Source organism: Euphorbia lathyris, chromosome 8, assembly GCF_963576675.1.
Source record: "Euphorbia lathyris chromosome 8, ddEupLath1.1, whole genome shotgun sequence".
NCBI classification, from domain to species: domain Eukaryota; kingdom Viridiplantae; phylum Streptophyta; class Magnoliopsida; order Malpighiales; family Euphorbiaceae; genus Euphorbia; species Euphorbia lathyris.
Window position 1 is genome coordinate 18,731,969 of NC_088917.1, and position 16,550 is coordinate 18,748,518.

The window sequence follows — 16,550 nt, forward strand, 5'->3', positions numbered from 1 at the left end:
TGTGTCAAATTGACTTTTGGGTTGACCGGTCATTTTAACCGGCTATACACTAAAGTGGGAGGTCATCTATAAGTTCATACATATTACTGAGACAAATTAAAGGTTGTACACCAAAGTGTGAAATGAGGTAAAGGTTGTACACCATGGATGAAATTTACCCCTTATTTCTATCCTTATTTCTATTTTAGAAATTATCACCATTAATTTTACATAATATTTAGTTATAAATAGAAATACAGGCCCGTAAATATTGGACATGGCCTGAAATCAGGAGGCCTTTTGATATAAATTCATCTCTTCTAACTTAACCTATCCCTAAACCTCCCTCTCTTTCTTCTCTTCTCCTTCAACAACAGAAATTGAAGAAACCTATCCATGGCCGAATTCCCTCTGTCGTCCACCTCCGCATCTTCTCGGATCTCCCTTCTTGAAATACGGTATGTTAATATAGGTAGTTGAATTTGAGGTGTATCTATCTACATGAATACTATATTATGTTATCCATAAGCCAAGTTAGACATTTATGTACGGCTGGCCATTCTTGAATTTAGTTTGGTTCATTTGGATTTTTAGACAAAGTGAAGATTCAACACTAATAACAGTGAAAATTCAGACACCAATCCCTGTAAACATGGCATAGGCTGCTACGTTGATGTTTAAGTCATCCCTTTTGATAACTAATGTTTTATGATTGAACTTTGAATTTACCTCAATTCAGCATCTCTATATATGAGATACCCAAGCAGGTTCTCTGGAGAATTAGGTTGCTGCGTTTTCTTTGAAATAGATTTATCTCTTTGGTCAATTGGTGGTATTAGAGTCTCTTCGTCGAATGTTAAATTGGACACCCTCAAATTTGCAGTCCATGCTCAAAATGTCTAGCCCTGGGTTTGAGGGAGATGTATTAAATATTCCATATTGGTTAGTTATATAGATGTGAGGCAACTCTTTCCTATCAAGGTGCCTTTTAGAGGAGTTAGACATAAGTTCATGATTGTATCTGAGATTTTTAGACTAAGTAATTGAGTGTTCAAATCGTGTCAACTCCATTTATTTATGGAATTTTTAACACATGGTAGTATGAATTTATGTTAAACCTATATAATTTTTAGGATATAGCAGCAACCATTTAGATACGTCCATTGCATTCACGGGACAAATTTAATAACGGGGGCACTTGCCCCCACTGAGTTCTATAAATTTTTTGAACCCCAAGTAGTGTGATTTGGAAGTTTGGAGTTTGCCCCCATTGTCAGGGGCGGATGTAGGGGGTCAAAGGAGGCATTTGCCCCCCTTCATCCCATTAAAAAAAAAAAAATTTAAGTCCAAAAATAAGGGTTAAAGTGCAAAAATACCTCTAATGTTTTGGGTCAGGAGTAATTTTATCCCTAATGTCTAAAATGGTACAATTTTATCCCTAATGTTGGAAGCCAAGAGCAATTTTACCTCTAACGTTGATAAATTGGGTCAATTTGAGAAATAATTCATCAAACTGTCTTCTCGATCATGAATAATAGTGTCTGAAATTGATCCAATTTATCAACGTTAGAGGTAAAATTGGTGCAAAATAAAGAAAAAAAATGACTGTATTTTATAATAGTGTTTGAAATTGATCCAATTTATCAACGTTATGGATAAAATTGCTCTTGGCTACAAACATTAGAGGTAAAATTGCACCATTTTAGATGTTAGGGGTAAAATTACACCTGACTCAAAATGTTAGGGATATTTGATGCGTAACAACCCGAGAATCCCGGAAATGGATGATTACGAGTCGGAAACATTATAATTTACGTTTTTTATCAAAAAAAAATCATGAAAATAATGCATGACAATTGAACGATTTTGCATTTTTCGTCATCAAAAATTGAACAATTTTGCATTTTTTGTCATAAAAAATTGAACAATTTTACATTTTTTGTCTAAAAATTTTTTACGTATAAATTTTGCCCCCCGCTCCCTCAAATCCTGGATTCGCCACTGCCCATTGTCAGCGTTGAATGCCGATTCCAAAGGTGGAAGAAAGATAGTCTAGGTTTTGTTTCTAATTTCTTTTCCTTATTCTCAAATAAAACGACTTCGTGGTAGGGGTGGACACGGTTCGGTTAACCGGTCCATGGAGTAAAAAAATTAACCGAACCGAAACTATCGGTTTTTTAACCGTCCAAACCGAAACCGATCCATATATCGGTTAATCATATTATCGGTTAACCATTAATTTCGGTTAGGTTTTTCGTTTAACGGTTTTTAACCAATTCTTAACGATTAACCAAAAATCAACGGTTAACCGCAATTTTTACCCAAACCTAAAATCAAAACTGAGAAGAAGCAACGAGAAACCAAAAACCTTAATTTCAAATTCTCAAAATCCAGAACCAAAAACCCAGTAAATGCGCAGGTCCAACTCAAAATTAACAAAACTTGCAGGTCCACAAGACTTCCCAAACTTAACAGCACAAATGATACCACAAGAACAAAGTAATAAACCTATCCACTTTTCGAAGCTTTCGCAGTCGAAGAAAAGCAAGAAGACCGAGTTGGGCGGTGGAGCGAGATCAGACGCAAGAAAAGAAGCTGCTGAGTTCGGCGTGGAGCGACGAGTTCGACGGCAGTGCTGCTACAGAAAAAGGATGAAGCAAGATGAAGGTGCTGTGTTCGGCGGCTGTCCGTGAAGAGAAAACGAGGGTTTTTAATTTTGTGGTGCTGAAGAGAAAACGATTTTAACTTTTAGATTTTAGGTTAGTTTTGGTTCCACAATAGAAAACAAAAGATATTAAATTAGAATTGATATAATAATAAGTTAAACAATTTGTATATTATGTATTTATTTTGTATGTATTATAAAATAATTAAATATATTATATATATATTAAACGGTTTGGTTAACCGTTAACCGCGGTTTTTATACACTACAAACCGAAACCGAAACCGAAATCAATCTACATTTTCAACCCTAAAACAAAACCATCGGTTTGGTTAACCATTTTTTAGGTTCGGTTTATCGGTTTTCGGTTCGGTTATCGGTTTGTCCGGTTTTTTTTATCCGTCCCGACATCGTTCTGTTCAATTAAACATGAAAAGAAATAGAAAAATAATAACTAATTCTAAATCATCAGTGGTCATCTTCAACCTCAGTCCCTAAAGTCATAAAAACCCTCAAATCTGATGTCAAAATCCTAAATTTGAAATTTCTAGAACTAATCACCACCCACCCGTCCCTATGTCCATATGTTCGTCCAACCTTTGTAATAATTGGATGTTTTGTGGTTCCTGATTTGCTACAGTCCTCTACCGCCACTAATTGCTAATTTCGTACAGGACCATTGTGAACTGGAAAAGACCTTCCATTTTCATTCAGCTGGGTTAGATTATGTTCTGCACTGATCTAATCCTAAATCGTGTTCATGATGATTTTGGTTAAATAATTTGTGCTCTTATGTTGAGAGTTTCAATAACTTTTTTAATTATTAGTTTTATTTTGTTATCAATTTTACAAAGGATAGATAGCTAGGGAGATAAATTAACGTTTTTGTAGATTAGTGTTTGATAGCTCAGTTTGCTGTAATTTTAGTGGTCATTATTTGATAGCTCAGTTTTAATATCAATTGTAATTGAAATTTAGTTGATTGTTTCTTCCTACTATTATTCTACACATATATATTGAAACTTTCAAGGCTTTGGTAGTAATTAAGAACAAATTTGTATGGATAATTGTTATTATTGTAAAGCAAACTGTAAGTTTTTTTTATAGCAATTGTTTCACTTAGTTCAACTATAGTATTTTCATAATTTTCTGAACTTTTTAGTTCAAATCCGTGTTTATAATTTCATATATGTAGTTTTTGTTCAATTTGCATTGCATGTATCTTTTTGGACCATACAAATTACAGTGACAACCAACCCTACTTCATGAATCTTTTGATGCATATACTAAATACTTTTTCAATTTTTAATTTTACAAATTACATTTCTTAAGTCTTTATATTTCAAAATATTATTATCCATTTTATTTTGTAAGTATTATTTGTACTTTTTTTTTTTATGGTAGTATTATTTGTTTTAGAAAAAGGCTTCTGAGTTCCATTTTTTAAATTTTTTGGTAAGCTAAAATTTTCAAATTGGCCAATGATGCAATGCTACTTCTTATTATTAATATATGCGGCCAATGTCACTTTTTTTTTTTTTTTTTTTTTTTTTTTTTTTTTTTTTTTTGCAAAACAAGTCCAATAAAATGTATTTATCACTTTATTAATTTGTAATTTAATAAAAAAAAAAGTAATTATATTATGTACCGATTTGCTTTTAAATAATAACTATGATTCATTTTAGATTACTAAGTTGATCCTAAACTTTTTCTCTGTTCCTCTCTTGCAATCACAGAACCTAAACTGAAGAAGACTAGTTCATAAACCCCAACAATACCAATGTCCGAGGAGCACAACCATCTCATCCTTCTCTTAACTCTCTGCCTCTTCCTGGACTACTTGGAAGCTTTCGACGGTGGCACCTAGAGAAACCTGCAAGTAGAGCCTTCCACAACGGCACCCTGGAGAAACTGATGCATCTGGAGCCTACCACGGCGGCACCCAAGAGAAACTGATGCAGCCGGAGCCTTCCACGGCGGCACGCTAGAGAAACCGATGCAGCCGGAGCCTTCCACGGCGGCACGCTAGAGAAACCGATGCAACCGGAGCCATCCACGACGGCACCCTAGAGAAACCGATGCAACCGGAGCCTTCCACGACGGCACCCTCGAGAAACCGATGCAACGGGAGCCTTCCACGGCGGCACCCTAGAGAAACCGATGCAACTGGAGCCTTCCACGGCGGCACCCTGGAGAAACCGATGCAACTGGAGCCTTCCACGGCGGCACCCTAGAGAAACCGATGCAACTGGAGCCTTCCATGGCGGCACCCTAGAGAAACCTGCAACTGGAGCTTTTGATCTCTTCTTTGATCTCCAAGCGCTTCAAATGGCTACTAATTTCTTCTTCGAATTGAGTTGACTTGGTCATGGAAGATTAAGTCCCATTTTTACGGGGTACTCCATCCCTACCCCCTAACCTTTTCTTTCTCTTTGAGCCAAAATCCCGAACCTTTTGTGTTCCTCTCTTTCTCTTTGAGGCAACCATCCTTAAATTCCCCACTGAGACGAAACGTTTATTCACCAATAAACCCTAACCATGTCAATTCCTGTTCTGGTTGCATCGGTGCAGACAAAGAAGATCAGTCGGCGCTGCAGCTTCATCAATGGAGACAAAGAAGATCAGTTGGCGCTGCAGCTTCATCAGTGGAGACAAAGAAGATTAGTCTGGAGATAATGAAGATCGATCGGCGCTCCAGTTGCATCGGTGGAGACAGAGAAGATCAGTCTTCTTGTAAGTTGTTACAAGTTAATTACTGTTTATATATCTAAACTTCAGAAAGTCAGGGAAAGAAATAATTTCTTTTGATTCATCCTAATGCACGTGGTTGTTCCGAGTAATGCCATCGTTTGTGTCTCTATAGCAGAAGATCAAGAACCTTATAAACAAGGTAAATTTTCTTTTTAACTCGACATTTCATGGTTTGCAGCTTTTGCTTAAATAATCAAGTTATATATGTTTGCTGTGATCAGAAAACATAGGAACCTTGGAAAATTGCTTACATGGTTGGAATTTTGATAATGGACTAAAGTTTATTGTGTTTAAGGACCAATGTGTGCTTATAGAGTTGTTTTGAATAGTAATAGACTGCCTTTTCAAGCAAAATTGCAATGAGGTCCTTGTTTTGTGAAAACAATGCAAAAAAATTCAATTTTGTGTATATCAGTCACAGTGATACTAATTTTGGGCCACTCTCGCTTAATAAGTTTTCTAGGGTATTCTTGTACCCATATGATGGGAACCTTAGTGGTCTAATTAATCCTCCATTGTTTGTTGCGATTTAATATCTACTTGGTATGCTACATGGTTTTTCACTGTTTTGTAATTTAAAGATTTCTAAGAGGTTTTCTTAATTGTAACTAATCTTCAGTTTACCTGTTTTCCAGAGTTTGGATTCAAGGATTCACCACAATAACCTCCTCCATAACATTCAAGCAAAGGTATTCTCCTTGTAAAAATTTTGGTTCTATGATGCAATTCCTCATGTTTTATTATATACTGTCACTTTAAAGTACCTCCTAATCCTTTCCAACTTTATGTTAGATAACATATGTGGACTTGGGGCGTGTGGGTTGGGCCTGGGAGCCTTAATCAAGGCGCGCCTCTGTGTTTTCATTAGGGTTTTTTCTTTTTTTACTGTTTTGTGTAAAACAAATGTTATCAAGTGACAATGAATGGTTATTAGTTTAGTAGCATTAGTCAGGTACTTAGGTTAAGACGTTAAGTACATGTTAATGTCTCTATATGAAGTATGAACTTAACTTGGTGTTTTTGACATTTATGATTTAGTATTAAGCGTGTTTTTTTGGTTTATGGTTTAGCGCCTTTTAACAACTATGATTCTCAAAACACATGGTCCTATTTTGAAGATGTCTAACTAGATAGAGTCCTTTGTGATTGTTGTTCTTCCGTTGCATAGTCAATGTCTTGTATGTTTCATGCAGTTTAGGTGAAGGTTATATTAAGTTGAAATGAAAGGTTCAGGTTCAGGATGTTTTCTACTTTGTTGAATTCTTGCATATTTGGTGCAGATTGTATCAAAGCTGCCAAGTTTATCTATGGTGCCATTCTGCATTTTAAAGTAATGATATTTCAGATGGAACCAAACCTTAAGGTTTTCAATCTGCTGCAATTTTCATTCAGTGAATAAATTGCCATTCGTTTTACTTTGAATTTTATGACCTACATTGTTGTTTGACCAGATAATGATGCATTGTTGTTTTTTTTACGAGTGGAAGTATGACCAGTTATTTCTTATGTTACAGGTTATCGATCTAGAGGAACGAAGAATCAGTCACTGGTGTTAAATTCAGTCGAGATCAACTCTTGCAAATTGATAGAAAAGAAAAAGGGAATAATCCTATGCTATATTAGCTTATTCCTGGACTTGAGTACTCAATTATGTTATGTTGTCACAAAGTACATGTATGAATTCGTAAATTTCTTCGTATGAATTCATAATAATGTCCTTAAAAGATTATAAAAGTTTTATGAATTCATAATAATGTCCTTAAAAGATTATAAAAGTTTAATTTGTCTTAATAAAATCACTTAAGTTTGGTTTTATTCTAATAAAATCACTTAAGTTTGGTTTTATTCTAATAAAATCTTTTTTATGTTTCCCGATCATTTTTGTGCTTGAGTTGAGTACGTGGCATCTAATCACGTTTTTGAAAGCTATGTGGTATAGTAATAAAAATTTAATTACAAATTTAACCAGAATAGATAAAGATTATCAATGAAATTTTCAACTACAAATTAATCCAGTAGCATATCGATTGTCAATTTAAATATGTAGTTATATTTTTTAATATGTTATGTGACTCGTTAACGTGATGTTGAGATGCCACGTCAATAATTTTGACGAATAGATGATTGACAAAAGTTCAAAATGACTTTATTGGGACAAAAGCAAACTTAAGTGATTTTACAGAGACAAATTAAATTTTTATTACGTATTGAGGATATTGTCCAAACTTTAGTGACCGTTCATACTAACTACTCCTCTTTGAATTTGCTTAAAATGATAAAAATTGAAATCTACATCACTTGAAGCAATTTTAAGGACATCAATATAAGTGTAAGTAAATTTTGGGGCCGATAAATTACCTTAAATAAATTTAGGTATTTTTGAAGATTAGATAAAAGAAACATAAATGTTGAATGATACTAAATGATGAGACATGAGATGTACAAAAAAAAAAAAAAATTTATACTTAAAATAAATATTACTTTATAAATATATAAATTTATTAATTAATATTAATAGGCAGACTGGGCTGGACCAGTCCTTGCTATTTTTATAAATCCCCGAGCCCGTACAAAATATAGGCGTGCTTTAACGGACCTAGGTCTAAAGACAATTTTTGTTGTCCAAGTTCAGCTCAAGGGACACGGACCTGTGCGGACCGGGCGGGTACCCGAGCTCGTGAACATGTCTTGTCATAATTAGTTGCATAATTAAGTTGTGATAAGAATGAAAATACCTTGAGTGGCTTACCCACTTGGGAGAAGAGATCGGAGGAGCGATAGGAGAAGGCTGAGAAGAGCGAAAAGAGAAGATTAGAAGAGTGGTGAGGGAAGGCAAAGAAGAGAGAAGATCGGAGGAATGGCGAGGCAGAAAGCTGAGGAAAAGTTTTGCGATCTCAAACCATGCTGCCTAACGCCTAACAGATGAACAGTTTTGTCCTTGTGATTTGTATCTAGGAGTGAAGTATCTCTTGAGCTCTGATTGCCCTTATACATCATTTAATTAATCCATTTAAGTTTCAGAATAAAATAGTTACACAGCTATAAAATTGAAGTAAATAAATAGATATTTTGTAGTGACACTCTTTCGAAGTGCATTTATAAAAGTGTTGGAATATTTGTATTTCTTTATATTTGTGTTGAGGGTAATTTGATTTTTGTGTTTTTAGTATTGGTTATAATTTTACTCTATAGTCAATTTGTTTTAATTAAATTCATTTTGCAACAAAATAAATGTGATAAAAATAAGAAATAATATCAAAGATTGTTATAAAAAAAAGAAAAGGAAATAATTAAAATCACGAGCAAATTTGCACCATTTTTTCAGCAACCAGTTTAGCAACTTCGATGACGAAAATGGACCCCGAAACAGTGAAATATCAGACGGCCAGTATTTTTCTCAGAAAGTTCGGGTTGTTAGCTTTCCGGAATGTAAAAAAGGAGCAAAATGGAGCTGTAACGAAGCCGGTGGAATTTTTCAAAAATCGCTAGTGCTAAAAAGCGGGTTGAACTTTTTACCGCTTTTAAAAACGTGTTTTATGGCCTCAACTCCACCTTTCTAGCTCCTAACTCACTCATGTTCTTCCCTTAACTGATGAGAAGGTAATGGGAGAATTGTAACGATCATTTACAGGACATTTGTTACTCAAAAGTCTATAAATTGAATTCGATTCCTTCATTCTCAATCCTCAATCAACTCAACCAAACACACAACAAATCAATTTAGCTATCAAATCCCTTGCCAAATTCGGCCACTTTATCAATCATTAGGTTGTTAGAAATCATTCTTTAGCATCTAATTAGTTTACGCGAGCTCTCAATTTCCAGAATTAGTTATTCAATCTCAAGTTCTTTAACAAAGCTTCCAATTTTTAGAAACTTCATGTCCGAAATTCTCCTACTTTACTCAATCAATTCCCAAATCGTTTTTTTGCAGTCTCTTAGTTAAGTCAGTAAGATCATTAACCAATCTTTTATTCAAGCTCTCTTAGTCTAGAACAAATTTCACCATTGTCATATTCCTCAAAGCTATAAGACTTTTCGTGGAATTGAGATCATTGAAACCTCATTTTCGAGTCATTCTTAGTTTACACACCTATTTTAAATCATGTTTAGAAACTTTTTATTGATCTCAATCAATTAAAAAGACATAGAAACAAGCTTTTGAATTTTTCATTATTGAAGAATTCATCAAACAATTTTTCTGGAGAGACATTTTCCAAAATTTATTTCGGGTATGTTAGTCTGTCATTCCATCCCAATTAATTTTAATCTCTTTAGTTACATCAGACGTGGAACTCTCAATTTTTATTTTGTAAAAAACATCCTCCTACAGCCTCCAAAATCGCACTTGAAGTACCCTCCACGAAACAGAATCAAGTTTTTGGTTTTTCAACCATCAAACAACTATTCTGTCAGACCCATTTTCAATAATTTATTCCGACTACGATACTCGGTATTTTTCGGAAATTCTAGTTCCAGGCCCTTCCTTTGCACATGAACTTTAAATATTAGTCTTCGCTTCACTCCAATCTGACCTCTACAGCCTCCGAAATCAAGCCCGAAAATCCCACAAGATCATCATTTATGTTCCAGGATTGCTGCTATCTTGAATGGTAAATTATTGGTCAAGTTCCCGAACTCTCTGAATTGCTCCAAATTTGTCCAGAATTACTCGGACAACGCAACAGCCCCCGAGATGAGTTTCCAAAGTTCTAGTCCCCATTTTCACGCATCCCAAGAACGTCAAAGAGATCGGTTAATTTTATTTAACTCCGCATATATTGTTTTTTCATGCGTTCGGCCTATGGAACGAGCAGCATGCGCCACCCGTTCAGGCCAAAATCATGGAAAAAAAATTTAAATCTGAAATTTCGATTTTTTTAAATGTAGGATCGTAATATTACCTCGTATTCGAAATCATCTACTTCGGGAATGCTCGGTTCCATTTTCGTAAAAATCGAATTTTTTGCTCTGAAGAGAAAGGGTGAGAGATGATTTTGAGTTTTGGATGCAAAATAATGACAAAGGCGGAAAGGTAAAAGAGAATGCGGTAATAAGTAATTTGGGAGTGGTGAATAGCAAAACCCTTAATGTATCATGGCTATCCTCCCACATCTGGTCAATTCCTTAGGAAGAAAATCTTAGAGTTTTGTGAGTTTACAGGGATTGAGAGAAGTGGTTTTTTTTAGGGTAAAGTTCAAATAAAACCCCTGTGGTTTCACTAATTTTCAGATAAAGGACTGTGGTTTACTTTTTGTCAAAACAAGGATTGAGGTTTCAAACTTGGATTAATGCTATTAAAATCATCTTTAACGACCTGAAAATGAAAATTTTCAAGAATTAAAGTTGTTCAATGTCATATTTTCTATGGAACTACATTTTTTATTTTCGAAAATCATCTTTTTTGGAACTTTCTCTCTCTAAACATTAACTTTCTCTCTCTTTACCAAACATATCTAAACAATCTCAAAATAAAAAAATTGAAGAATTAAAGTTGCTTAGAATATTAGTAGTTCTTAAAGTATGTCATTTTTAAAGTCGTCAAAGGTGATTTTAATAGTATCAATCGAAAGTCCTTATTTTGTTAAAGTTAAAAAGCTCAATCCTCGTTTTGACAAAAAGTAAACCACAGTCCTTTATCTGAAAATTAGTGAAACCACATGGGTTTTATTTAAACTTTACCTTTTTTTTTATTGAAGATAAGTTGTTGTATATAATTGACTGATATGTAAACCACAATCTTTAATTATTTTGATTTTTTAATTGTTTAATTAAATTATAATTGACTGATATGTCATCAGGTAACTATTTTATAATATTAAATAATAAATTTAAATCTAGACCATTAGATCTTGATCCAATGGCTATTAAACACTCACTATATATGGAGATAATTTAGTACTTATTATTAAGAAGGCTCATATATATATATATTGTAAAAGTCAAAGGACTAAATAAAAAATTAAAAACAATGAAGCTGAAATTTGTTAATTTTTGTTAATTTTTATTTATTTATTAATTTGATTATTATTTTTTTATTTTTGTTAATATTTATGTTGTAAATTTTATTTTGTTAATTTTAGTTAAATTTTTATTTTGTTAATTTTAGTAAAGATTAAGCAAGCTCCACCAGTTATGACTGATCTGGAGCAGATTATGGAGGAATAGAACCAGACGAATTGACTTATTGTAATATTTTAATATTTAAAATTCTTTAGAACTTATTTTTTTACACATTTGATACCTCATGTATGTTATTTAATTATAATGTTAATAATTATAAGTCAAATTATAATGTTAATAATTAAAATATTTATAATAATTATAATTGTTTAGAATAATAATAATTAAAATGTGAAATTGGAAAAAAAATTCATACGTGGACATGTGAACATCACGTTTACAGGTATTTACGGGTTTAATTGAATAACATACCTATTTTTTTGCCTTCCCGACACGCAGGCGTGTGACTATCACGCCTCACCGTGTGGTCGGACGTGATGGCCACACATCTCACCGTATGGTCGAGCGTGTGGCTATTACGCCCAGCCATACAGTGAGGCGTGTGGCTATCACGCCCGACCACACGGTGGGGCGTGATAGCCACATGTCCGCTTGTCGGGAGGGTAAAAAAAATCTTTTTTAACACCCAAAACCCCTGAAAGAGTATTTTCGTCCTTTCACGGGGCTAAGGGTGGGAATTTAAGGCCGGGTATAACAACACTCTAAATAATTCATTACGCTAAAATGATTTTTATATTAATAAAGTAGAAAATGGTGACTAATTAATATAAACATCACTTTTTCGTTTCCATTAAAATAGTTGGAGAGAAACTTAAAATAAGATCATCTTCACATAACTTAACCACCTCCATCTCCGGCAACGTAACCATCACCACCTTGCTCATTACACCACCACCCGATTGCGAAGGTAGGACGAGGACATGACCTACTCCGGCAAATGGTTCAACATAATAAGAAACACGAAGAGGGTCATATCCTTCTTCAAACGTAGCCAAATATGGGTCGATTCCTCCTAAATTAGAACAAATGAGATCACAACCGCTCATCAAAGGAGATGATCTACACTCATTATTTTCTAGCCATTCGATCAAATCCATTATCCCTTCATTGTCTATTTTCTCTATCTCCTTTTCAATAGCCCTGGCCGCACCTGATAATTTTCCAAATTTACTTTCAATACAAGATTATTCCAAACACAAATTTAACAAAAGAAAAACTAAGTTTTTACAAACTAAAACAATATATCCAAAATATCAATTAAGATATTGTGAATTTGACCGTTAATGACTTTAAAATAAAAGATTTTAAGATTTAAATTTATTTAGTACCATATTTATCATGAAACTACCTTTCGATTTTCCAAAATTACTATTTTCGAAGTTATTTCTAAAAATTCACTTTCTCTCTCATAACGAAACAACACCTAAATAACTTCAAAACTAAAAAGTTGAATAAGTAGGTTTCTTAGACATCAATTCGTGAAATGTTCTATTTTAAGCTTATCAACAGTCACACTAATGTCAATCTAAAAATTATTGGTTTTGCTAACGGACGAGGACCTCAATCCTCTTTTTTAACAATAAAAGCCACAAATATCTATCTACAAATTAGTAAAGCCACGAGGGTTATTTTTGAAATTATCCTTATATTATAATATTGGGTTGTAAAAACAAATCCAATTCGCATGTTTAAGGTTAATTTTTTTCCCAAACCCATGCTAAAACGTATCATTTTGCTCTGATTACGTGTATTCTTTTCCTTATCCAAGAAAAAACAACATTGTTTTAGTATGAAAAGGTTAAATTTCGCCTAGGCCAAATTTTGCGTTTTTTTTAATTCAAATTTTTCGGTTTTGAAATTTTTATGAAAAGGGTAAAATTATCCAAATGGGAGCGGTGATAAATAATTTGGGGACAGTAAATAGCAACACCCAAAAGAAATGAATATTTTTTATATGTTGGGATCCAAATTGAAACCCCCAACATATGAAATTTCGATGATTGTGGGTTTGAGCACCCATTGATCGGTAAAAAAAAATGATGAAAAATGTATCAAAAAGCACATATAGGTTACTATGTTGCATCTCAAACACCCACTGTCAGTGAATTCTGAATCCACTATTGAATTGTATGACTGGGACAAGACGGAATAACCCCTCTCAAGGGTTATTCCGCCAACCAAGGCATCCCGTACTCCTTGCCTCTGCCTCTGCATGACTGTAATTTTTCTCTTACTCTATTATTTTTATTTTTGAAATAACTTTTCTAATTTTATTAAAATCCAATAATTTACCATCATATCCTGTTGAATTTGAGTGGACTTTGTTATAAACCATACAGTTGCCGAAAAAGCCTTCATCTAACCCCAAAACTTTTCTCATATCCAAACCAATACACATATCAATCAGCCCATTTCTTTTCCCTTTAATTTTGCTTATACACGCCCAAAAAAGTCCGGCTAGCGCTTGAAACGGTGTCGTTGCACTTAAACCAATGGTTCGAGCCTTGGTCATGCAAGCTCGAACCATTGGATCCGTGAATCGAAAAGAAATGGTCGTATGGCGCGCGTCGGCAACCAAATTTTTAGTCTCAATTGTTGATTTGTAGTAATTGATCAAGTCAGTGTAACTTCGGTGGCCGGAATTGTTGTTTCCGTGTCTCCGGGAAGGCAAGGGGTGGCATAGAGGCGGAGTCATCATTTTTCGGCCTAAGGTTATGTCTGCCCAAGCCTTTATGAACATGGTAGCGCAAGATGGATCGGCCAATAAGTGGAAACAACTCAGACCAATTGCTATCCCACCTTCTTCAAATTCGGTAATCTAAAAAAAACAAGATTTTAATAACGTGTTAAATAAATTTCCATAATACGAATGTTGAGTGTCGGAGTCAGAAACAAATATTCAAAAATCATAGACAAAAATATATTAAAAATTACAAATGTTTTGAACCAAACATTAACGACGGATAATTCCATTGCCGTTTCATCCTGATACCAAACTGGTTACAAATTCAGAATAGAGTGAGCATTAGTCACGGAAACTACACATTTACGACAATTTGGATAGTAATCCGCTCCAAAATATTTGATTGATCACGGTCCTGATTTTTTTTTTTTAGGTTTTGGATGAGATAATAAATTATAGTAAATTAGTCTGTTCAAAAATTTTATATGTTAGAAATAAAATTGATTTTGCTTGAAAATATTAGGAGCAAAATTTGACCATTTCATACCTTAAAGGTAAATTTACACTTTCCCAAAAACGATAAGAGATAAATTTAAACCTTATCCCTAATTGTATTTTAAAAATTTGGGCCCGTAATTGAGGGGGCAATGTGTATAACAATAGGACTCTCGATGATTAATCGGATTTGTATTTTTATATTTTTAATTTTTTAATCAACAAATTGTTATACAAATTCAATTAAAATATGTATTATACTATTTAAAAATAATAATATTAAATTATTTAATATAGAAAAATATGTGTATTTCTAAGATATGTCTTTAAAAATGTGCAAATATCAACATTTCAACAATAATATCGTTGAAACAATTCAAAAGTGAATTATAATATAAAGTAAAAAATAAATTCACAAAAAAATATTTTTGTTCATCGTCGTTTATATATAGTGCCTAATTGGAACCCGTGCAGCTAAAAATCGCCTAAGGGCCAAAAAAACGCTAGAGAGACTAATAAAAAAATCAAAGCGGGTTCTCAATTTCAATTTTTCAGTCAATTAATAAGAAAATGAAATGAAATGCTTTCAAGAAAATAAGAAAATGAAATGAAATGTTTTCAAAAAAAAAAAAATTGAAAGGTCGGTTTGGCTCTAATTTCATAGCTACCTTTTACTTTTTTCACTTTCAACAATAGGATAAAAGTATATAGAAAAAATTATTTTGTTATGTTCCAAAAATAACTACTTATAGCTATTTGAAAAGAAAATTAGCTATCTACACCCGTAACAATAAACAGTAAACATAGATAGTATAGATAGTTAAACCAAATAGGTCCAAATTTATTTACCTGGATATTGAAAGTGGACCAAAAATAAGGATTATGAGACATATCCTTCCAGTAAATAAGGTTAAATTCCTTGTCGGAATCTACTTTATCTAACCAATCATCTAAGCTCCCATTTAATTTAGCTTCCACCATTCTTGCTCCCGCATCATTGCACTTTATCATCCAGTTTTTTCCTTTTTTGTCTTTCACTAACCTACCTGCAGTGGCAGAACAGAATAAAAAACTTGGAGATTAGTGGTAAAAAATTTAGTAAAAATTTTTTTTTGAATTAAGAACCAGTGATAGAATAAGTCCCCGCTAATTTTGTAGTACCACCATATTTGTCACGAAATTTAAACGAACTAAATTACTGACGAACACTTTTAAGTTTACCGACGAAATACTCGTCCATGATACCTGTTACTATAGGAAAACATGTGAGCATTTCAGACATAGATTCCCTTAGCTTCTTAGTTGTTTCTCCGACATCTCTTCCTCCCGGAGTTCTATAATAATACAATATTCGTAGGTGGTTCGGCTCCATTATCCGGTCCAAAACCGATAACGGGAAGGATTTTCCTGGTTGTACAGGTTTTGAACTTACAACTGTCCGTTTACATGTATATGTGAAATCATCCATTTTTAGGATATAGTTTATGTTTTATTTTTTATTTTAATTCAATTTATAGCTGCTAGATATTATGGAATTTTTTTTTTATATTAGAGATTATGGAATTAGTGACCTTATTTTGTGCTTATTTGAATCTAATTTTGTGGAAATGATAATTTCATGATTACTTAATTAATGCTACTTTGTGAAGATAATTAATTTCTCAATTAACTTGTAACGAAAACAAGGTTCTTAAATTCTCTCCTCATATATAAAATATTATAATTAGAGAAAAGTTCAAGTATACCTTTATTCTTTTTGGAAAAATATAAATTTATTCTTAATGTATGAAATCGCAAAACTTTAATATTTCTAAGCAAAATAAATTTTATTCATATCTAACGAAAAATTTGAACGGACCGATTTTATCGTTATTTGTTTGCCACATCGAACATTCTAAATAAGTTTATCGATAAAATGAAACCGTTTCATGCATTTTAGCAGGTTGTTTGTAA

The 16,550-nt window shown here is 33.2% G+C and overlaps 1 protein-coding gene and 1 long non-coding RNA gene across 3 annotated transcripts; one reads left to right on the forward strand and one right to left on the reverse strand.

Annotated features, from left to right (window-relative positions):
• The first annotated feature begins 328 nt into the window (after positions 1 to 328).
• LOC136204154 (uncharacterized) lies at positions 329 to 7,280 on the forward strand. Of its 2 annotated transcripts, XR_010675050.1 has the most exons (4): positions 329 to 437; positions 4,381 to 5,534; positions 6,031 to 6,084; positions 6,910 to 7,254. It is a non-coding gene; the product is annotated as an uncharacterized lncRNA (long non-coding RNA). The 2 variants fall into 2 exon arrangements; XR_010675049.1 differs by lacking the exon at positions 329 to 437 and having other exon boundaries at positions 4,332 to 5,534; positions 6,910 to 7,280.
• A 4,870-nt stretch (positions 7,281 to 12,150) lies between these two features.
• Positions 12,151 to 16,065, reverse strand: LOC136203440 (protein ECERIFERUM 26-like). Its single transcript, XM_065994598.1, has 4 exons — positions 15,843 to 16,065; positions 15,447 to 15,643; positions 13,712 to 14,237; positions 12,151 to 12,569 (listed from the first exon to the last, which is right to left on the reverse strand). Exons 1-4 carry the CDS (start codon positions 16,063 to 16,065, stop codon positions 12,193 to 12,195), a joined length of 1,323 nt encoding a protein of 440 aa, XP_065850670.1. The 3' UTR covers positions 12,151 to 12,192.
• Between the last annotated feature and the right edge of the window lie 485 nt (positions 16,066 to 16,550).

Bases quoted from the DNA above. Each gene is read 5' to 3' on its own strand.
- LOC136203440 (XM_065994598.1), bottom strand. From the start codon at position 16,065: ATGGATGATTTCACATATACATGTAAACGGACAGTTGTAAGTTCAAAA. The intron at 15,644-15,842 runs GTATCATGGACG...CTGCCACTGCAG, and splicing joins ATGTTTTCCTATAGTAACAG to GTAGGTTAGTGAAAGACAAA. The intron at 12,570-13,711 runs GTAAATTATTGG...GAAAATTATCAG, and splicing joins AAATTCAACAGGATATGATG to GTGCGGCCAGGGCTATTGAA.